The following is a 24,811-nucleotide window of genomic DNA, read 5'->3' as shown; positions in this document are numbered from 1 at the left end:
CATCCGAGGATCACAGAAGGGTTACAGTATAAAAACACAAAAATGGATAACAACAAACAGAACAATCACCCCTTCCACAAATGCAGTTTTAAAAGCCATAGATTGCTTAATTAGCCAAAGGCTTGGGAGAATAGAAATGCTATCTCCTGGACCTAAATATATGTGATGAAGGTGTCAGGCAAGCCTCCCTGGGGAGAGCATTCCACAAACGGGAAGCCACCATAGAAAAGGTCTCTTCTCTCCTTGCTACCCTCCTCAGCTCTTGTGGAGGAAGCAGACAGAGAAGGGCCTCAGAGGTTGCTCACAGATTCAGGGGCTGTTCATATGCAGTGCACAGTCATTCCTATTGAATTACCGTATTTTTCGCAGTATAGGACACACTTTTTCCCCTCCAAAAATGAAGGGGAAATGTGTGTGCGTCCTATGGGGCGAATGCAGGCTTTCACTGAAGCCTGGAGAGCGAGAGGCACCGACCCCTCTCGCTCTCCAGGCTTCAGGAAGCTATCCACAAGCCTTGGGAGCCCGGCGGGAGTTCCCACCGGGCTCCCAAGGCTTGCAGACAGCAGCCTGCAGCCCAAAACCCGGGGAGCGCAGCGGAGCGCATCCCGGGTTTCGGGCAGCTCTCCGCAAGCCTTGGGAGCCCGGTGGAAGTTCCCGCCGGGCTCCCAAGGCTTGCAGATAGCAGCCTGTTCTGGGGGCTGGGGTTGGGGGAAGCTCGGGCTTCCCCCACCCCAGCCCCGCGCCTGGGGGGGGGAGATAAAATTTTTTTTCTTTATCCCCCCCCAAAAAAACTAGGTGCGCCCTATGGGCTGGTGTGCCCTATAGGGTGAAAAATGCGGTAAATGTACATAGGAATAACATAACCTAGTGAAACATGCAACCTATCTTGAGACAGAGAGCAGTCTTTGCAAATAACTTTTAAAAAGAGTTTTGCAGTCAAGCCAGAGCTACATATGCAAGACTTTAGGAACTAGTGCAGGAACACATTAAGATTTTTACTGTGAAAACTGCTGTAAGAGAAGACTCTGGAGGCTGATAAGAATGCTGAACAGATACTGAGGCCATGGAATTAATTATTACTGGGGATAATACCTAAAGTTACAAGAGATTTCAGGGGGAAATATTTTCTGCTTTAACAATCAAAGAACAGAATGCTGCTTTATGCTTTGATTTCTACTGTTACCCCTTCAGAATACTCCAGATCACTGGCCAAGCCTCTTGTTTACATCATATTTTAGTGTGCTTTCTTTTTTAAGAATGTGGAACAGCAGCATCCACAGTATGCAAGATTAGATAGCTGGGTAGGTCTGAATGGGTCTGGCTGCTTCCCCAGGAAGGCATGCTTCAACAGCCTGTTCCATGATATTGCAGTTAATACTTTCCCCATCTGCACAGAGACTCACAAACCTGAAGGTCTTGCGCATGTGGTATTTTCCAGACACTAACTTGCCTCCTAATTAATGTAGTCTAGATCCTAATTAATTCAGCATAGAAGAGTGAGGTGGCAGGCTCTTGAAATGGTGGTATGAATTACACCACTCCAGAGTACAAGCAGAAGACATTTTCGAATACTTCATGGCATGAAAAACTCCCTGAAAACAGAAAACTAGTTCACTCCTCAGAAACAGAGCTAAAACATTTCCCCCTCATGAGCTTATTTACTTGCTGGGGGGGGGGGGGGGGAAGGGAGAGAGAAAAATGAAGAGATGCGGAAGTAGATTTAAAACGTTACCTTAAGTAGCAGTGCATTCTACAACCTGAAGATTCTGCCATTTCAAACTGCTGCATGTATAAGATCAAACTATAGGCAAATCATGATTTAGGACAGAAATCATTTTCCAAGGCATTTTTCCTAGACTTAATATGCAACAGTGATAGCCAACCCCTGCTCTTAACTGCCAGCATGTAGTTAATCAGTGGCATACTGACATTTTTTTCACATTTTCCCGTCAGCTTCAGCAGGAGACACCCATGGGCTGTTTTGCAGTACAGTACAGCCAAATTAGGATTTAAGGGACTAAGATATGGGATTATGTGTATCCTCCCTCTCTTTTGGTGTGTACAACCATCGTCAACTCAAGTTACAATGAAAGCATGTTCAGTTCAATGCTCATTTTATGAACCTTAGAATCTCAAATCTGGGTTCAATTTATCACATGTTACTTACTGCATGATAAGACTGGGTGATTTATCCCTCTTCACTTTCTACACCACACCATTTTATAAGTATCCATTATGTTCTCACTCAATTTTGTTCTAAGTATTTTTTTTTAAAAAAACCTTTCCTAATAAGGAAAACTAACCTTCTGATCATTTCCGCAAATGAAATGAGACCATCAGAAATGCACACTTATATTCTAATTAGGAAATACCATGCTGTTTACACAGTGATACAGAATGTTAAATTTGTAATGTTACTAAGTGGCCTGGATACAGCTACATACGGTACAAATTCAATCAAGCCTATCACACTGAAGAGATGTTAACTTTCCCTCTCCATACCCACACTCAGTGTGAGTAGGGTGTCTGTGTGTGTGTGTTACTGATCTGTACTGACAACACAGAAAAGGCTTAAAATACTTTTAAATTAATTAATAAAAGGAGAGCAAAGTTTCTCAAATTGTTCCCAACTTTGTCTGTCTTCCAAGTCATATCATTTCTGTAATCTATGTCATTGCAGTGACGTACCATACTTTATTGAACCATTTGTACTCAAAGTTATGCAAGTTCACCATTCAGCTAGTATTAATATTTGAGTGTTGATGCTGTAACCTAAAAGAATTTATAGAGGGCTCATTGGCATTCTACAAAGATTTTAACTTTTATTGTGGTTTCAGAAAGGCTGAAATGAGAGCATATTAGAGAACATATGCTATGAGGAAGTATCATGGAAACTAAATCAGAACAAAAGATATACAACTTTAATCTGAGTCTCCTTTCCAAGGGGAAAAAACCCACTCTTTGTAACCAACTCGAAAACTGAATCAGGATTTCCTGGATCTGTCACTGCATCAGTTTACATCCAAGCAACCAACATGCCTACCTTCAACAAATTGCATGCTGTCCGTGTGGCATTATAGATACTGTAGTGGTACCTCGAGTTACAAACGCCTCAGGTTACAAACTCTGCTAACCTGGAAGAGTTACCTTGAGTTGAGAACTTTGCCCCACGATGAGAACGGAAATTGTGTGCCGGTGGCGAGGCAGCAGCGGGAAGCCCCATTAGAGAAAGCACGCCTCTAGTTAAGAACAGTTTCAGGTTAAGAACGGACCTCCAGAATGAATTAAGTTCATAACTAGAGGTATCACTGTACTGAATGACCTCAGAATATCTTCAGAGTGAACTATAGACACATTCATGCTAATTAAGGAATTAATTAGTCCTTATAAATTTAAAATACTGTTTGAAAAGGAACCAAAAGAGATTTGCAAACAAGACTAAGGAAACCCTCACCAATGTTAGCACAGCTGTCTCAAGTGTGTGTGTGAGGGACAGTATTTTCAGTTGTTGTTTTTTTTAACTGATCATAGGAAATTTGCCTTATACCAGACCAAACTCTCTGTCCACCCTAGGGCACTACAGTGTATACAGATCTGCAGCAGTAACTTTTGCTTCTCTACCTGACCCTTTTAACTGGAGATGTCAGCAACTGAACACAAAAGGCCCCAGTTTCAAAGAAGCAGCTCTACAACTGAGCTAAGAGTGACTTTTCTAAATTCACATAGAGGAGGAGGAAAGTACTAAATTTTTTATATCCGGGTTGCCAAACCCTTAAATGAATTGTGTTTTGTGGGTATCAGAGGCATAGCGTGCCACTGACAATATACCTACTGCGTTGTAACTTGCCATATCCTGCTTTAGTTTAATAACCTATCTGATAAACAGTACATCTATACTCATTACTAGTAGCTTTCAAAGCTGTAGGGCAGGCAACTCTCCCTACAGAGGCACAGACAGCTGCCAAGGGAGGCTCAAGCTCCTGTGTATGTCAAAACACCAAACCTTATCTTGATTTATGCACTAGGGTTCAGCAGGAAGGCATGTAACATCTTTGCTCTACCCAGCACCTCCTGTATAGTGTACACCTATAGCACCTCCATGAGGCCTGGGGCTGTGAGGGACATAAAGAGCACCCACCTAGTGAAGAAGTCACGTGGGGGCAAACTTACAGCTGCTTCAACAGCCAGAATGGCATGTGCTGAAACAAAGGAATGGGGAACTTACCTTTGCCCTGCTGGTAGTGACTGTTGTATTGCTGTTTATTTTGTTGTGTTTTAGAGATATTGTAAGCTGCTACAAGAACTTCAGTTAAAAGGTGGGGTATAAATACTCCTAAATAAATAAATAAAGCAGCTGTTTTAAAGCTTTTGGTTTTGCACTTTAAGGTATGTTGTAAGTACGTGGAATACTGTTTCTGCACTTGTCATGACGAGAGAGAAAACAGCAAAATGAACCCTCAGTTGTCTCCAGCCACGACTGTTTGCTATGTCACTGTTTGCTATGAGGAGTGGCATCCTTGTGGTGAGGTTCACATCCCTTCAGACGCATCATCCAGTAAAACTTGCTGCATCAGTTCCAGCCACCACTTAGACAGCTCCCCAGACCAAGTTCTCAGTGCAGGCTGTGACACTCACCACACAAGTGCCCTGAATCGCCCAGGAAGACAGGGTGGGAGGCTTGTCTCCATGTGCTTTGGCAGAGACAGCACAATAAGCCTAGGATCTGACATTTGACTAATATTGAACAGTTCTTTTCTCTAATTAATGAAATCTGAGAACACTTCACTGATAGTCTCTTAATAATAATAAGGTATTTGGCATTCCTTCTGGACTGAACTGATGAGGAATTCTTATGTTGGTATTTTTTGTGAAATGTAACTTTAAATTAGAAACGAAATTAATATTACTTTTTGTAAGAGAGGGGAAAGAACTAAATAATTGCTAAACAGATTTTCTATAGTAGTTGGGAATTACAATACCACTGTCCTGTGCTATAAATATAACTGAGTTTCTGAACAGGTGGGTACTTTATGCTTACAATTCAGTAACACAGCACGATAAATCTGAAACTAGAAGTCAATGAGATTTGAGAATAATCCTCCTTAAAGGAGAAGTTTTCTTTAGAATGCCTGCTGGAAGTAAAAGCAGTTTTGTGTTTACTGTTGGGACACAGTCTAAAGATTTATTACTTAACTTATTTCCTACTAAACATAACTACCGAAGAGCAATGATCAGAGAACACATAGGTGTGGCACACCTTTCTGTTCACTGTACTTTCTCTTAATAAATGGCAATATACAACCAGACATCTTCAACTCTGTCCCACACCCTGTTTCATTTCCTTAGACAGAATTCTAACTGAAAGGTTTGTGAAAGTCAAACCTCTGCCTTGGGCAAAAATCCATGAAGACACATGAGAGGCACTCATTGCTGCTATTAGCTGTAATACTTGCAGTGATGAAAGCTATCCAAAGACTCCAATTGAGGACTTTTACATTTGTGATGAACGTTGGCCAAAAAAAAGAGTTTTACAAGACTTTTTGTTCATTTGTTTAGCAAACTGCAAGTTTCTACAAGGGTGGTGTCCCTTTCTGAGCGTGCTTGTTTGTCCACCATTCTCTGGCTTTTCATGCTAGCCTACCCTTAAGAAATGTTGCTGTTTTTATTGTACATTGCCTTAAGACAATTGTGCAGAAGGCAATTAATAAATTGATGGCAAATTATGTAGGGGTTACATTTTGGGGATTGCGCCTAAAGCCAAAATGGCATATAGTCAAAATACATCGGGCTCAATGCCAGTGGGGTTGTCAAAGTCATTTTTCCTGGAACTCTGGCCCCCTTTCCAATTTTTTACGTTTTTTTTTTTTTGCCACGCACATAAAGATGAATGTGCGTAAGTTAAATGTGTATAAATTGCTGCCCTACCATACAAGGCAACAGCCATAATACAAAAGACTCTGCTAGCAGCAACAGGTACAAAATAGGCCTGGGAGCACCTAAATCAGTGGTTTTCAACCAGCGTGCCGTTGCACCCTAGAGTACCTTAAATGATGGTTGGGGTGTCACGGACAACAATGGCCTCTGTCCCTCTTTCCTTCCCTCCCTCCTCTGATGCCCTCTTGCATCTCTGCCACCCAAAGGCTTACACAGCTGTTTGCTGCAGCAACCCTGGCTACAAGCTCCACAAGCGAATGGTGTCTCAGGAGCTGACCAGGGGGTGCCTACCAGACCCCTGTGGGACAGTGCGAGGCACCTTTCTTTGGGGAGGGGGCCCAGAGGACTCCCAAGGAGAGGGGAGAGGAGAGGAGGCTGAGGGAACACTCCACAAGGGAGGGTGTTTGAAAAAGATTGAAAGGCTGCCAGCTTTGCAGGCAAGGGGTGACATAAGTGGGCTCCTGAGCCCCACAGGGTGCTGAAAAATGTAGATGGTCAAGGGAGCCATAGACTCAAAAAGGCTGAAAACCTCTGACCTAAAGGACTGTCAGCTCCTGTACCACAGATGAGAGAAGGCCTGCTGTGTGTCCCACCTCACTCAGAAGTACAATCTTTGTGTGTGTGCTTTTCAGCTCCTATCTGTGTGATCTTTTCTCCCCCTGGTGCTTTTGTTTGATAGCTGGTGCTTGTTGTGCATTTGAACTTTATTATTGTAATTTTATGTTCTTTTGAGAACATTAGCCTTCTTAAGTGCTCCACTGAGTGAAAAAGCAGGACAGGAAATCATGAAATCACTAACTGTACAACCATGTGGGATGTTCTTCTAATAGTTCCATTTGTCCCACCTCAGTTTGACAATATCTATCTTCAAATCAATCTCACACCCTTCTCTCAATCCTTTGGAATCACCGTAGTTTTCTGATAGTAACCAGCTTTGTTTGTGAGCATCCTATTCCATTCCACCATCTGTCGAACTCAAGCATCAGGAATATAGGAAACTGCCTTATATTGAGCTTGGACCATTGGCCCAACTAGCTCAGCATTGTTGATACGCCAGGGTTTTAGTCAGAGGATATTCAACCTGGGACCTTCTGAATACAAGTCAAATGCTGCACAACTGAGTTACCGCCCTTTCCCAATTCTTAACAACTGTTAAAGGCTTTTACCCTGCTCCTACATTCATAAATCACCTTGAACCTGCATTAGTACCCTACAGAAGCTAACACATTACGTCCTCCAGGCCGTATGTGCTGGAAGAGATGTAACATTACGGGAATATTGCTACATCTATGAACATGTACTGATTTTTCAGGTTCAAGTCTTTGCAGGATTGTCTGAGATTGTTCAGGAAATAATTCTCCCTATTCCAGTGTAGGCATTCTTTGATGATGCAACAGCTAAAGTATAACATAAGGGCCTAGTGCAACTCCTTTTAGCAGTGGGATTAACAGAGAGAGTCAGGCACCGGAAATAAAAAGATTTCATGGAATACAAATGATGTTTCAGAATATCAAGTACTGACCATCCACCATTATTTTTTTAAAATACACATTGCAGTAAATATACAAGGGGATTAGCTAAACAAGACAACTTTTTTACATTTGGTTTTTATTTCTGGCTAGCAGTGGCGTAGCGTGGGTTGTCAGCACCCGGGGCAAGGCAAGTAATTTGCGCCCCCAACCCGTGGATTTGCGCCGCCTAACCCGTGGATTTGCGCCCCCTAACCCTAACTCCCAGATGTTGCACCCGGTGCGGCTGGCCCCCCCTGCACCCCCCACGCTACGCCACTGCTGGCTAGCAGAAACAATGAGAAAACAAAACCACAACTGGCACAAACTAGAGAGACTCTCTATTGTAAAGTGAACTGTAATGGGAACTCACAAAGTAAGACAATGACATTCATTTTGAACAGAAAAGTATCCTGAACAAATTATTCGGAATTGCTTAAGGGGTCTTGGTTCTTGTGAAAATGCCATTAAAAATAGTAATAATGCGGAGCTAAGCATAACTCTTTACAGGGCCCTGTGATGCATGCATTTACTCTACAAGTTGCCCTTCTCCTGATGAGGGCACAAGGACTGTATTTAAAAAGAAAAAGTGATGGCAACTCCAACACATTTCACTACAATGTGCAAGAGCCACAGAAAGTAGCTGAAAGACTTACTAAATTATAATACTGTTATTGCTTGTGCAATCAGAAGAAATGAAAACTTCTTTGTCTGAAGCTGTTCTGCAAACCTTGCTTAAGAGGGAATTTATGGTTAGCAACAAGCCATGGTTAAGCCAAAAGAGGTAAGGAATACTCCTGATCTCTTAACAATGGGTAACAAATGGAGAATATTCTGTTTTCACTAGTCCTTCGAATGGACAGAGAAGGGGATTCAGTGACTATTCTGTAACACACCTCTTTTGGGAACATTGCTAAAGTTCAAATATTTTCAGGAAGCATTATGAGACTTTTCTATTTCAGCAGGTTTTTAGCAGCTGGGATTAAGCCAGCAAAATTATGAGAGTTCACAAGTTCTGGATGCAGCTGGATTTTAATTGAATTGCAACGGGATACAATTACATGATTAATCTATTTCAAATTTACATACACAGAGGAGGAGAGAAGCAACATTTTCCATTGTCCTCTTTTGTTTTCCACAATTCCTTCTCCACAATGATCAGAAGGCAGCAAGAGCTTGTAGGATTCAACACTATTTGCATTTGTGTTTGTGCACTAGTCTCTTTAGAGCACCACTGATTTGCCCTAACGCTTGTTCTTAGTATACACATCATTCCTAGAAAAGCTCTACAGAACTTGAATATAGCTGAGCCATTCCTAAGTTCCTAGCTGCATGTTCCAGAAAACTTTTCACATTAAATTGGGTTTAGGAAAATGCAGCAAGAGAGCCATGAAACTAATGCTTAAGATTACTGCTCAGTTACTCTAAAAATGTGTGGATTAGGTAACTAGTATTTCCTGCCTTCCTACAGCGATACAGATACTCATTTGGGCGCAGCTCAGTGATAGATCATTGCTCTGCATGGAGAAGGTCCCAGGTTTGACCTCTAGCATTTCCAAGTAGGGCTAGGGAAAAACTCCACACTAAAACATACAGAATAATGGCAAGAAGGACCAATAGTCAGCTTACAACTTCCTATGTTCCTGTCCATGTACAAAGTGCTTCTCCCTTGTCCATTCAAAGAGTACTTTAGTTTGGCCAAGCTCTTCTTAGCATTTCTTGTGGACAGGGACTCACAAGTACATAAAAAAAGATTATTTTGCATTTGGAAGGGGGGAACCAGGTGTTAAGTTGATGGCAACACACAGGTTGTGCAATACTTATATATTCTGAGTTTTCTTAGTTTCTGCCTCCCGGGTGGCAATTCAAAAGAATGTCCACATGGAATTTCCAGAACCAAATGCCCTTTGTTGTCATGACTTCTTAAAATGAGATTTCATTCCTGTCCCCAATGAAAAACATGTTCTAAAGGTGTCACAACAAATTTGATGCTCTCAGTTCCAGTAATGATATTGTCTAGTTTCCAATCTAAGGGCTTTGGATTAATGAGTGATCTCATCTTATTTCAATTACGCTTTTCTTGGAAGTGTCTCCCTAGAAAGCTGGCTATGCATTTATCATTAAAAAACTGACCAGTTTCAGCTTTTCATAAGTGGATTAAGAAAAAGCTAAATTTCCAAACGCAGTATATTAACACTATCTGCAGCATTATAAAAAAATTCCTTCCAGTAGCACCTTAAAGACCAACTGAGTTAGTTCTAGGTATGAGCTTTCGTGTGCATGCACACTTCTTCAGATACTGTTGGTCTTTAAGGTGCTACTGGAAGGAATTTTTTTATTTTGTTTTGACCATGGCAGACCAACACGGCTACCTATCTGTAACTGCAGTATTATAGTATGTCATAGAAGGCTCAGTGTAGGGCTGCCATACACCTGGAATTCCCCAGACAAAGACAGGTTTCGTCTGGCAAAAATTGAATTCAGGCGAAATTTTCAAAAATTGGTTAAAATGTCCGAGGGAAACCCGGGCATATGGCAGTCCATATTGGAAGTCTTGTTGTTTTTTGCCAAATTTCCTAAAAATACAATAAAAACTTTTATTTATTTATTTATTTGAGATTTTGCTCAACATCTTTTGTGTCCGGATTTTCATTTTTTGAAATATAGCAACCCTAGCTCAATGTAGACAAAAAAACTATTCCTAGACAATACATATCATTAGAGTAGAATTAATTCAATTTATTCTACAAATTGTTATATCTAATGCAGCAATGTCCAAACGCGATTGACAGGTAGATCCCCAGGGTTTTGCAGGTCGATCACAGGAGTAAAAAAAGAGATTGCCCGGTTGCTCCTTAGCGAACTCGATGTCCCACCGCCAGCGCTATTTCCACTTGCTCAACAACTCTGGTATCTCCCCCCTAAAAAAAGCTCAACAACTATGGTAGATCACTGCCAGTTTTATTATACTCGGAGTAGATTAGTAGATTGCAGTCTCTATAGAGTTGGACATGCCTTATCTAGTGAATATATTATTGTGTCTACATTACATTCCTTATATGTAAAGAAGCTTTAAAGTGAACATTGTACAATTTTTCATCTTTCTCGCTCAAGAACCAGGAAGAATATGCATCCACAAGGATTTCAAGAGGCTGAGAGGGAGGATGCATCCACTCCTCTTCCCCCAACCAAGAAATAATCCATTATCTTCTACCAGCTGTCACCCACTTCAGTCTTCACCAAATGAGCATTTTTTGCAGCAGCCCCAGAGACCTAATGCATTTCAGGGCTTTCATTTTAACATATATTTTGCAGGTCTTAAACACACCTATGCACTTAACACTGGCACCTGCGGAGTGAAAGTGCATGCAATTTTAGAGATTTACAGTATTAAAAAATGGAACTGACTTTTTGGAATGTAAGCAGCAGGAGAGATTCTTAAAAAACAGGTTCACTATCCTAAAATAACTGTAACCAGAAAGAAACTTAATGTGTGCAATGTACCAAATGATCGGTTATTATTACTTATTATTATTATTAATTCGTTTTCTCAACTGCCCTTCACTATAAGGTCCGAGGGTGGGTTACAGCTACTGTATTTTAAAAATCAAAAATGTTGAAAGTGGCATCAAAATGGATAGACTCTTTTATGTAGGAGCAGCCAAGGACTTTTAGCAATGTCAAGATAATATAAAGCTGAATAATCGGATCCAACTGAACAGTAGAATGAAAATGAAGGGTGCTGGCTGCTGTTTTATACTCTTGCTCCAAGCACACAAAGAAGAAAGAACAAGAAGGGCACAGCAACAAATACTCCTGCAAGTTCCAGCATGACAGGTTACACTGCACCCATCCCATCTATGAACTGTAAAATAAATAAATTAATTAACTTATTAAGGCAAACATGGCATTAAGACTATTGTGCTGCCTCAAAAATGTCCAGTTCCACAGTAAAAATAGAATTAAACACGCCTGTATTTTAAATAAGTTGATCAGTTCTAAATTATAACACATTATCTAGGAGAGTACATTACTCCTTTATTTCTGTATTGCAGTACAAGATATTGCTATCTGAACTAGACTCTTTTTTAAAAGCTCTTGTAACCCATCAAGAGTCATTTTTCAATGATCTAAGGCCTATTTCTTCCAGCAAAACCACCTTACACTCTTGGGGGAAAAAGTAAGCAACAGTTTTCCAAGCCTAACGGAAACATGAGATAGGGCATACTCACAAAAAACACATATGAATATATATGAAAATTATTACATAGGGAAAAATGTACTTGTGCAACATTCAACGTACCAATCATCTAATTTAAACTGGATTGCCTCACCTGCATTTGCAGTGTAGCACACTAGACAATAACCGGGTATGCAATTTAAATGTTAAGCTGGCCATGGCACACGACCACAAAGGTACCGTAATTCTTAGTTAAATGTAATCCTGAGCTTTACATCTAACTAAGAATTACATCTAACTAAGCAGTATGAAAATGCCTTTTTAAATTATAACTGTTGCTAGCAAGAAATAGGTGTAGCTATCTGAACATGATCATTATAGCAAACTGTATCACTGCTTTCTTCACAGAATCGGTAATCACTGCTATTTTCCAAGAGGAATTAGCAAAATACAAGGGGAAATGAAGCAAATACTTTTATTTACACTTCTAGTCTTTTGACAAACATATAACTCAACCTTTGCCTATACACAGAGAAAAATCTAAGTTCTACTTTATTAATGGTGGGTAAGATCCAGAGTTCCATGAGTGGGACAATCCTCCTGAAAGCGTAAGGGGAAGTATTTTCATCAGTTCCTCCCCACAACCTCATGCCCCTGTAAAGCTGCTACAGAGAGTTGGGGGGCTCACCAGAACCATATGGGAGATGGAGTGGGAAGAACAAATTTACAAGCAGACTCCCTTCACCCTTCTCAGTTATTTTCATCTGCTGAAAGGATATTCTGTCCATTCCAGTGTGTATGTGTAATTTTACTAATATACTCCCAGTATATTTTGAAGCAGTGCTTCATTATAGGAATAACCTCACTGTACATAAAAATTTGACATTAATCAGATATAAGACATTTGATCATGTGTTCTTGCTTGTGATAATTTAATCATATCAGAAGAAGAAAGAATAGTGTTCAATCATCTGTTTATTCTCATTGTGTGACCTACTTCTTATTTAACTGTTTATACATTTTAAGACTTCACTGTTGAAAGTCTCTTGCAATCAGAGGAGAAATGTTCCTTTATAAACAGATCACCAATCTGAAATCACCCACACACCCATTTTGCAAATATCAGAGCAATAAAATAAAAAATAAATGTGAAATATAGACTAACAGTAAGTTTCCACAAGAAAGGATTTTGCAGCTTCATGTTCCCATCGGCTTTTAAAGGCATCCAAGCTGGTGACCATCACTACATCTTGTAGTAGTAAATTCTATAGTTTAACTACACTCTGTGTGACTTCCTATTCCTTGTGCTGAACCTTCCAGCATGATCCAGCGTATGAATCACCATAAAACATTTCCTTGGAAAAAAGTTTTGCAAACTTCAGAACTGAAATTTAATAAATAATAATACAGGTGGGCATTGTTTTTGTTTGTTATTATGGTTTGTACATATTTTTTGTTTTTATATTGTAAACCGCCCTGTGATCTTTGGATGAAGGGCAGTATAGAAATAATAATAATAATAATAATAATAATAATAATAATAATAATAGTGATTATGTTTTACGTAAAAATCCAACACAAATATTTATAATTAGAACTTTAACATATGATTTAAAATTAAATGTATAATGATATCAAAGTTATGTGATTGATATTCTGAGCTTTATCAGGCATTAGTTTAAGATGCTCCAAACACTATCTTAATAGTCTCCCTTTCTCACCACTTTAGTCTAGGGATTTCCTTCCTTATGAACAACACCAGCTAAATCTACCATGGTTATTGTGCAAACAACGCTAGTGGGGTTTAAAGAAGCACTGTGAAAGTTGAGATATATTGTTAAAAAGAAATAGATAGTGGAAGGGAAGACTAATGGCAATATAAAACAGAAGAAATGCGTAACTGAGAGGTAAACACGGATGATTGTCAGAGAGGCTGAAGGAAGTCCAAACAGAGTTAAATTTGTGAAAATCTGGATAAGATTTTAAATTTGTGTTGAAAATTACTAAAAATTATTTTTTAAAAAATAAATCTACCATGGTTATGTGCTGCTGTGCTTTCACTGGTTCCTATTACAAGAACGATAGATTTCCACAAGACATGGAAGCAACCATTTCTAATGTAGCTTGAAAATAAAATGATGATGGTTTTAGCATTTTGTTCACATTTATATACCACCACCATAATTGTCTCAGCAACATATGATATAAAGTTTGAATAATTATGTGAAGATAATAACTACATTGATGCATGTAAATAAGTATCGTCCAACATATTAAGTAAAAAGGTAATTTCTCAGACACAGATAATACTGATGGCACTTTGCCCCAAATCTCCTAATGACTGCCTCCAGGAGTTTCAAAAAGATATTACATCACACTAGAGATAAAACAGTGCTCTTCTGTATCCCATAGCAAAACTGACAAAGGGCCCAAAAGCACTTTCCCAATGGCACTGTCTGAACTTGGCCATGTAGATAGGACTGGAACCACTGTAGCACCATGCCTCCAATTCCCAGCCCATGGTCTATGTTGTCAATAGCTATGGAGAAGCTGGGGACCAAGGTCACCCTCCCCTTGTCCTGCAGGGTTTCAATCCCTACCCAGCCATGAAGTTCACTGGGTGACCTTGGGTCAGTCACCATTTCTAAGCCTAACCTATCACACAGGGTTGCTGTGAGGATGAAATGGCAAGGAGGAGAATCATGTACACCACCTTGAAACCCCAGTCATCTAAGCGTAAGGGCTGTAAGTGGGAGAACCACCATAAGATGGTGTAAGATGGAAATGACAGCCACAGCCTCATTTTACACCAACTATTATGTAAGCTTTGTTTAAATGTTTATGTTGTATGTTGATGGTTGAATCTTTTATGGCTATGTACTTACTTTCTGTTTCAAGCAAATTACTGACAATTACCGTATTTTTCGCTCTATAACACGCACATCGTTTTTAGAGGAGGAAAACAAGGGAAAAAACATTCTGAATGAAACAGTGGATGTATCATTTTTGTGCTTCATGCTGTGGCCACAGACATGTGATCCGATGGTGAATTTGGGGTGACCCAATGCAAAGATCCTGAGAATCCCTGTGGATCCATGCTTTGTAACCACGTTTTTGCACCACTGCAGCCCCAGGCAACAGTGGGTGTGTGATTTTGGGGGGGGCAGGCTGTAGCCATGGACATGCTATGTGCTCTGATGGTGAATTTGGGCTGACCCAATGCAAAGATCCTGAGAATCCCTGTGGATCCATGCTTTGTAACCACGTTTTTGCACCATTGCAGCCCCAGGCAACAGTGGGTACGTGATTTTTGGGGGCCAGGCTGTAGCCATGGACATGCTATGTGATCTGATGGTGAATTTGGGGTGACCTAATGCAAAGATCCTGAGGATCCATGTAGATCCATGCTTTGTAACCACATTTTTGCACCACTGCAGCCCCAGGCAACAGTGGGTGTGTGATTTGGGGGGGGGGGCAGGCTGTAGCCATGGACATGCTATGTGCTCTGATGGTGAATTTGAGGTGACCCAATGCAAAGATCCTGAGGATCCATGTGGATCCATGCTTTGTAACCACGTTTTTGCACCATTGCAGCCCTGTTTTTGCATCAGATCATTGCTATGTGATCTGATGGTGAATTTGGGATGACCCAATGCAAAGATCCTGAGGATCCATGTGGATCCGTGCTTTCGTTTTAAGTGGGGAGGGAAGGAAAAATATAGAAGGGACAAGGAGCACGAGAGGGGTGTGCGGAGAAGCAGCTGGCTAAGAATGCAGGAGAGGGGTTTAAGGGGGGGGGGAAGGAAGGCAAAAGTCCACCCACCCACTCAAGCCGGCCCTCTCTCTCTCTCATCTGCATGTTTTCCGCTGCCTGCCGAGTCCCCAGACGCAGCAGCAGCAGCACCGGAGCGGACGCTCTGCTTTCCTCTCTACTTGCCTGGAGGGGAGGGGTTGCCTGGAGGGGAGGGGATTTCACTGCTCTTTGTTCCGTCTGAGCAAACAGCAACTGAAACAGAACAGGGTGGGCAGTAAGACCCTGAGGCAAAATGCAGGAAAGCAGCAGCCTTCTCTCCTCCGTGACGGCACAATATGATTTTTGCCTGATTTTTGCCATGCATTTGGGACAAACGGCTCCAGGGACCACACATTCGCTCTATAACACACACAGACATTTCCCCTTACTTTTTAGGAGAAAAAATCTGCGTGTCATAGAGGGAAAAATACGGTACTTGAAATAAATGGGACCTGGGCTCTGTAACTCATACTCTTAGTTGTAAGCAGACTGGACTACTGCAGTGCTTTCTACCTATGGCTGCCTAGATCAGAAACAACAACTTGCATAAAACACAGCTGCCAAAATCCTGGGTCATGCTCAACAATCAATTATAGTGTGATGACTGTGTGTCCACGGTTACTTATACTTTTCAGAGCTCAATCTAAAGTGCTCGTACTCGTTTTTTAACTCCCTTCATGATCCAGAATAAGTTTACCCCCCAAGAACTGCCTTCACCTATCTGAACCAACCTACCTGAATCTTAAAGATGGCCTGCTCTCTATCCCATGAACTGGACAAAACTGAGGACAGGACCTTCTCAGTGATGGCACCACAACTCTTCCTGGAGAACTCTGATAGGGCTCCTCTCTTCCCAGTTTTAGGTGGGCTGTGAAAGTTTCTTTATTTAGACAGACATTTGATGTGCATGTTTTCTATTTTTACCTGTTCCAAGTGCTTTAAAAGTTAGCTTTGTTTCTGTTCATACCAGTTTTAAATTGGTTGTCTTTTATAATAATATTCCTAGAAACAATAGATTATTTTGGTTTGCCATTTCTGAGTACATTTTATGTAGGAAAGCAAGCCAAAATGGCCTCAAATTGCTACCTTTTAAAAAAAACTACTATTAACATAAGCCTCCAGACCATAATTTGAAACTATGGCATGAAATGAGCTTGCAAGCTATGGTTTGACGGTTAGCACTAACCATAATCTCATTTGGACATCACAACAAGCCTCAGTTAGAGAAAATGAAGGAGAAAAATCTGAGCTTCACAAAAAGTGAAACGGAACTATGGCTTACAGTGAACATGCAAGCTCAAAGACAGGAGATCATGATCACTTTGCTCCTCTTCCGGTCCTGCTGCTGCTTCTGTTGCTATCTCCTGTTGCACAGCTGTGTGTTCAGCTATGATTTGGCTTAGCAGTTCACCCAAACACAGGCTTATGGTCTGTCTCACTCCAGACAAGCCATCAGCTGCAAACAAGCTTTGATCTTAGGTTTACAGTTCATGGTTTGTCCAGAGAAAGTCCAACTATAAGCCCGAGAGTAGACAAAATGCTAAGCCACAAAACCATGGCTTGAATCACAGCAAAAGGAATACTGGGAGAGAAGCACAGCAGCCATGCTCTCCTCACACTGAACTCTCATACTATGCCATGGTCTTGTTTAGCACTGTGTGCAAATGAACTGTATTGTGAGAGGGAAGGAGGAAAACGATGGAGCAGGAAGGCACGTAGGGTACTCCCAATCTTCCAAATCATGGTTTGGATAATCAGAATGCAGCATCTAAACAGGCCAATGTATATGACACCTATAAAACCTCAACATACTGTCTTTTCTTGCTTTCTGTGGGTCAGAGTTTCAAACAAGAAATCTTCAAATACTAAACACATATGTTGCTGTAGATTTCCAAATTCTCTTAAATGGCTTAAATAGCAGTTGAACTTTCTGTGCTGGACAGATATTAAATAATGATGCTACACTTAGCTGTATCCTCCAAATAATGGAAGTGCAGATAACCCATCTCATCAAACTATTTTCTGTCCTTCAGCCATCCCCATTCATGTGTATGCCATTCCACCCCACCTCAACTTCCATGCTCCAATACACTCAGATGGTAAAATGAAACATTTTCATGCCTTCGAGTCAACCCTTGCAGAGTAAGAACAACGTAGAATCAAACTGTGCTTAGGCACTGTCCTTCCCCAAAGCACTTCATGCTCCATATTTTAACTTACACAGAAGAGCTCCGAGTTCCATGTGCATGCAGAGGCTACTCAAATCTTCAACATGAAAATAATACACACTCAAATCGTGTAATAGTTTATAAAACCAACCATCAGTTTACTCATCTTTTTTTTGAGTGCTACCACCTGTTCCAATATGCACTGGCTTGGAACCCATGCTACCTTTCTGCAAAAGGAAAGGTGCCTTCCATTCACATAAGGGACACCAACACAGAAAAGGCTCCAGCTGGCAGAAGGGGAGGGAATAATTTTTGCCAGTTTCCTTTTTTCCCTTGCAGCCACCTCCCATGCTATTCCAGAGGGCCCCTGTCCCAATCTCCCAGAGCAGATTTTCATGAAACTACAAAAGCAATTCTAACCTCAACTAACAAATTTAGAGCAATAATTGATATCTACATTCTGCTTCTCTGAACTAATAAAAATAGCTGTTGCTAGTCATACAACTGAACATACGAAGTTGTCCAGTATTGAATCAGACCATTCATTTAGTCCAATATTGACTAGTCCAACTAGCAGCAGCTCTCCAAGGTCTGAGGCAGGAATAATTCCCAATCCTGATAACCCTTCAGTTGTAGAATACCAAGGACTGGAACTGAAATCTTCTAAATGCAAAGTATTCTTCCACTAAGCTATAGCACTTCACTATTTGAAGTATCTTGGTCGCTGGCATCAACCATCTGAATTAATGTTCAACTATTTGCTAACTCTGGCAGAGTGAAACTAAAACTATATGTACCATTTAATAGGTGAAGTAATAGGTTATCAATAAGGTATTTCTTCTAAAAAGACCAAAGAGCTTTGCTAAGGGTTTGTGGCCTGTCACTAATAGTTGCATAGCAGAGTGTTGACAAATTTCAGGATGTTCAACAACTAGGAATTTCCTTGTTGTTTCCTTATAAGCACTAGAAGCCTAATGGGAGATGGCAAGTCACAGAAATAACTTGGGCCTTTAACAGAAATTTCTGTTTAGGTATTAGGATAATAGTTTGAAATGTACTTTTTTGTAATGGGCTTTAAACACATCCAGTTATCCTGTGTAGCACCAGATGGTGGTTCACACATGCATTTCAATTACTTAAAAAAAAAACTACTTTCATTCTGATGCTATAGTCTGCTAAACAAGGCAAATGTGGGTAGAAATGGGTGCTAAGGGTCACAATATGGGTCACTGCCCACATCAGAATTGAATCAGGATGTTGCACCGATGCAAGAGTTCAGGACAGTGTTAATTAACTACACACTAGAACATGATTTTTGTGTGTGGAAAAGCGGCATACAAATAAAATGAATGAATACCTCCAGTTCTTTCAATAACTGCAGTCTTTCTAAATGCTTCACAAGGAACTTTACAGTGCAGATAGTCAGTCTATAAAAAAGGGAACTCCGTGGTTCCTGCAGCAAGGAAGATGGAGTCATGGGTGGTCCTTATGCTTCTGTTCAGAGATTACTGCGGGAATAGCAGGAGGCAAGTAGAAGCTTTGTTATGCTGCTAGATCTGCCCCAGACTGCTGCAGGTTAGAAGACAAAGAACTCTCCTCTCTTTGCTGACATGATCAAACAAACAAAAAATTAAGATGTACTGACAGAATAGTATTCTTGGTTTAATGGGCTATTTAACCAGCCTTGTATTTAAACAGTAGCCTGGTAGTCACAAGTAACTAGAAATTCCATACAGACAAGTGAGTGGACTGGCAAAGGAGGGAATATTCTTTGCATTTCTCCACCACCAGTCAGATTCAGTTTCCATGCTAGTTGTGGGGAAAGCCCATCCCTTAGCCCAGTCCCTCCTTGACCAACCTGTTTTGTAGAACACTTAAAAAGAGCTGCCTGCTAAGAGGGCAGCATCCTGCATATCCATGCTGATCATGGAAAGAGGGTTTCCCCTACTCTCCAGCCAGCAGGGAAACACAGGCTGCTGGCCTCTTATCAGGCTAGGAATTTTTGTGGACTTATTTACAAAACAGCATTGGAGTTCAGTAAAGTGTGTAATCAGTTGACAATATTTCACCAGTTGATTGAAGGGAGTGCCAAACCTAAACACAGAAGTATGCAAGTATTATTAATTTTCACACTCATATATACTTTTGGTGGCCAAGAATAGGATGTGTGTAGGGCAAGATGGGAGTTTAATCAGTGTACCATAATTCATTTTCTTGATTAACCTATGTCACTATCCCAGAGCCTTTAGGATGTAACAAGTCATATATAAAATAAAATTAGTTAGCTAATTTTTCCTTCACTAAGTTACTTCATTTTGAGCTGTAGTAACTGCTTTTAAAATAGTAGCTGTAAATCTTTTCTGCTTTTTTAAAACATTCATCAGTCATACAATGATGACATGGAAGCTACTGCACTGGTATCAGAATATAAAGGTGTTTGTTCACGTCCAGAAATATGCCTGTCAATTTCCTCTGTCAACCAACACACAAAAATGACCTGCACATGCAAAAACACTTTTCCCTTCATGAAACTATATCACAACAATTTATCCACATCAACTGGTTTACACAAATACACAGAACTCATGATGGAGGTGCACCATATTTCTGTCACAAAACAAGCAATCAATGTGGTGGGCTTCCAAAGCAGATGCTGGACAGTGTTTAATTATTCAGTTGGCAATTATTGACGCCAATACAGATGACTCCAGGAAGTGAATCCTCTTAGTTGGTTAATGTATAACAAAGAGCAATGGTCCCTACAGAAATTGAGAGCCAGCTGTTCACATTTTAGAGCACTAAGACTGAGTAAGAAATACTTCTCCAAAATTACATGAAGCTCTTTCTAGGGATGTTCTGACACTTTTTAAAAGAAGTCTTCCAACAAGAACTAACCAAAACAACATTTGGGAGAAAAGGAATAGTTTTTGAAAGAAGCAAAATGGAGCATTAATACTCTTAAATGTTGGTTCTCAACCTGGCAACTTTTTACTGAATGGAAGTTAGTTGTCCTTAGCAATGAATCTTGGTCAAAAACAAATTCTGAAACCATTGCCAGTTTCCTTTGGACTTATCTAGAAGCAGACAAAGTACTTTCAGAATCAAGAAAATGTAACGTTCAGAATTTAAAAACAGTATGCTGATTTATATTTCTATTATTATTATTACTACAAAGTAACTTAAAAAAATAAATTCTCGGTCCATTTTTCCTGCTTCAGTCTGTTTAATTGCTGCACACTTTTCACTGTCATCATGCTTAAAACTATGATCACAAAACACAATTATTGTATATTCTGTATAAAATTTTAAAAATTAAAATAAAGTTAGCAAAAAATATCATGATTGTGCAAAACTGACTTAGTGCATTGAACATTTACTCACAAACATATCCCTAACAAATCTGACAGAATAGGATATGAAATACTGTTGAAACAGTGGAACTTGAGTGGCTGCTTCTCCTTTCCTCTCCCTCCACCCATTCCAGGTAGAACAGGCTAAGAAAGGTCATGGGATTAACTTGGCATTTCAGGCTAAGCTTAGCCTGGCACCAAGCCGAGGATATTTCACTGCTGTGTTTTCTACGTACATTTTTATTTATCTTCATTTTTTTATTTCTTTTGTTGCAAAACACTTTAACCAGTGTTAAATAACATACAGTATCAGCGCAACAACAGTGTCAAGACACAGAAGAACGCATCTGAAAGCATGTATAAACGAAAGCTTTTTTTCTCTCCACAACATCTATATGTTTTCTCAGCAGCACCTCAGCTGTAGGTGCTGTACTTCTGAACTGGCGTCTCCCTCAGTACCATATCCTGGAATTTCCCAAGAAGGGGATTTATGAATTTCATCTCCCCCCTCCTGTTGAATCCTTGCTGATAGGCAGGCTCATTATTGCTTCCAGGCAGGTCAGCTGACAAAAGAAATCACTTGGTCAGTTGCCACATGACCACCATAATTCGTGAAATCTCTTCCCACTTGGAGAATTTGTCACGTGTAACCTCCAGATCAACTTGCAGCCCAAAACTGCAGACAACCAGACTACACACAGTTAGGCCCACATTGTTTCAAAACTCATAAGTAAATCAAATACTTAGCAATGCAACAACTATGAAATCCAGTCCATCAAGTTGTGCTCCAAAAGTTCGATCTCAACCTTTAAGTCACTTGCCTTCAACTGATGGGTAGAGACCCACTACTGGATTGTGATCTGATTTAAGGTGGACTGCAACTGGAACACTTCCACCATGCAAATATGACAAGTATGGTAAGAAAATGCACAGTTTGACTGAAAGGTGGGTCCCACATCTGGAAAAGTTGAAAACTACTGCTGTATATCAAGAGGTCCATTAGCTACAACAGCTTAACTCCCAATCCAGAATGCTGGCAAATGTTATCCTCCTGCTCCCCAATTTGGAAAAGCATCTCTTACTGTAACCAACAGTCAAGAGGGCTTTTTCTCCCCAAATTGGGGAAGGGGAGATAATCATTCATCTATTACCAATATGAAGGCTAATCCTGAATTTACTCTCCCAATATGCCATCCAACTCTGCTATGATAGAATCAGGTTCCCTCACTACCACTCTACCATCGGCCAGTAGGTGAAAATCTTCTTACAACCATATATATATATATATATATATATATATATATATATATATATATATATTTCTGCCTGTATTTCTGTACTCCTACAGAACAGTAGTACTTCCTTGCTGGGAGCTGCTTCTGCTAGGTAATAGCATCAATTATTTCCAATACAATATTTATCCAAACTGCCACCAGCATGCAGCATTTTCACAAACCACGTAACATTCTCCTCAAAAGACCCTCCTTGACCATGATCTTGGCCAGTCCTTGCTTCTACCTTCACGCATTATTGTTCCATATCTAGAAAAATTCCGCTATACAATTCCAGCCCTCCACACCCCAGCAAAGTTCCTGTTCCTGATATTGAATATGCATCACTATCTTTCTTCCATATCCTTGCTACTTCTATTCATGAGTCAATGCTCTTCCTACCCCACCCAACTTCCTCACCCCATCACCAGCAAATCCATAGGCTGACAAAACCCATTGCCGGACAGCTCACTGACTGAGCCCTCTTATTTCAAGGCTCGCTCTAACCTATGTTTGTGCTACTCCTCATCTCCTTAATAATATTGTATCCCATTTCCCACTGCAAGCCCAAGAGGTGCCATTTATCCCTTAGCTGCTCCTAGCCCCATGTCTCCATGTGTAAGATTTTATGCTTAATAATCTGGAAGTATCCCCACACATACTCCAAATCTGGATACCACCTCAGCTTTCGCTTCCTTTATGTACGCCGTGCTTTATAATTTGATGCGTCCTCTGCTTGCCAAGCACCACTAAACACACATTCCCTCACCCTCATTGTTGTCACCATTCCCAGAGTCTCCTAATGGAACAATCATCAACAGGCTATGATGCCGCCCTCCACCCCAATACCTGTGTCTGGGGCTAGGCTAGGCCCTGCAAGAGCAGCAGCTCTCCCTGTTCAATCCCGGCCAACACTTCCTTCATGCAACCACCATGCAGGCCCTGTTGTTGCACCATGCCCATTGTCCCTTCACATCGCTGTCAGATCCCTCTCCCAATCCGCTCCCTAAGAAAAACCACCCCCGAGCACCCGGAAGCATTCTCTAACTCCCAACCCGGTGTGATCAAAACTCGCCTTTCCTTAAAAGTTTGCTCTCTTCCTTACCCTCCCCCCGCCCCGAAACTATCCTGTCCTCTCCAAACAGACCTGGGCCCAACCCTCAGCTGACAGGTCTGCACAAAGTCATCTGCGTGGGTCTGGGGCTACCTGCCCCTCCGTCGAAAACTCCCGTGAGCAAATGTGCGGCGGGCCACCCCCCCCCAAAAAAAACCCTTCGCTCCCCGCCGGAGATTTCCTCGTATTTCTTCTTCGATTCAGGGCCCGAGCCTCGCCGTGGCTCCTCGAGAGCAAGCCCAGGCGATCCCTCCCCAAGACAGCACCCCACCCCCCACCCCTCGCTTCCCCGGCTCTCACCCCACTCGAGGAAGTCGGAGACGAGCCTGTCCCTGCGGAGCGGCGAGTCCCGGCTGCACTCGGTGTAGAGGCCGACCAGGAGGTCCAGCAGCGCCTCGACGCTCAGGACGCCCTCGTTGCGCCGCGGCCCGTCCAGCAGCAGCTGCTCCAGCTTCTTCAGCCGCACCTTGGCCGACATGGTGGCGGCGGCCGCTGCTGAGCGGAGCGGCGGGGCCGAGCCCACCAGGCGGGAAGGAGGGAGAGGCCGCGAGGCTGAGGGAGCGAGAGAGAAGCGAGGCGGCGGGGGGGGGACGAGAGAGAGGAGGGCGACCGAGGAAGAGGGAGCAAAGCAAAGAGGCGCCGCCTCAGGCTCTGGGCAGCGGCGGCGGCAGCATCCGGCTGCTTCCTCCCTCAGCGCTCTCCGGCGAGAGAGCCGGCGCCCCGGGCCCGGCTGAGGCGCTGGCGACGGCCGCTGCGCCTCCGCGCTACGCCCGCATTTCCACAGGCCTTCCTCGAAGGCGGCGGCAGCTCCTCCGGGCTCGGCTCCAGGCCCGGCTGGTCCATGGGCCGGTCCCTCCCCCTTCGGACCCGCCCTCTCGCTTCGCTTGGCAACCGAGGAGGAGGAGGAGGCGGTGCGTGTGTGGATGTGTGGAGAAGAAGCCGGGCGGGGAGGGGGGGGGTGCTGTCGCCGCCGCCGCCGCCGCACCGGTGGTCCCTTCCCAACGGTCTGAGGGAGCTGCCACTAACGCCGGCAGCCTCTCTCTCTCTCTCACACACACACACACACACACACATTCACACACCCCTCCCTGGCGCGCCCGTGCGCACGCGCGCCTGGGATCCCGATGCGTTGGCTGTGGCCATCCGGGCAACGGGAAAGGAGGGCGAGGGGCGGGGCCGGGAGGGGGCGGGGCCGAGTCGTCCCGAGGAAGCTTCCCTCAGGTTGGCCGCTTGCGCAACCGTTGGAAGCCGTTGCCCGGGGAGAAGAAGGGAGCCGCCGAGTCATAGCTGATTATTATTATTATTATTATTATTATTATTATTATTATTATTATTACTATTATTACTATTATTACTATTATTATTAGGGTTTCTTACCTGCCCTTCACTGCAAAGTCCCAGAGCGGGCTGCAACCATATAAAAATACAGTATTAAGTTTCCTCCTTAAAAACAAGCTACGCCTCTGACATCATAAAATGCAGTACGAAAATTA

General features: G+C 42.1%; 1 protein-coding gene across 6 annotated transcripts in view; it reads right to left on the bottom strand.

The window, feature by feature from the left end:
* Positions 1-24,360, bottom strand: part of CDC42BPB (CDC42 binding protein kinase beta) — a 95,994-nt gene extending 71,634 nt beyond the window's left edge. For 3 of the 6 annotated variants that reach the window (XM_081857930.1, XM_081857931.1, XM_081857933.1), the window contains exon 1: positions 23,619-24,360. In XM_081857930.1, coding sequence (XP_081714056.1) covers positions 23,619-23,796 — 178 coding nt within the window. In that variant the 5' untranslated portion in view covers positions 23,797-24,360. The remainder of the gene's footprint in view (positions 1-23,618) is intronic. The other 3 variants (XM_081857932.1, XM_081857934.1, XM_081857935.1) reach the window with 1 other exon arrangement.
* Positions 24,361-24,811: the final 451 nt, after the last annotated feature.

This window comes from Podarcis erhardii (assembly GCF_964252035.2).
Source record: "Podarcis erhardii genome assembly, chromosome: 1".
Taxonomy (NCBI): Eukaryota; Metazoa; Chordata; class Lepidosauria; order Squamata; family Lacertidae; genus Podarcis; species Podarcis erhardii.
The sequence above is the reverse complement of the archived record's forward strand: the minus strand, read 5'-3'. Positions and strand labels throughout refer to the sequence as shown.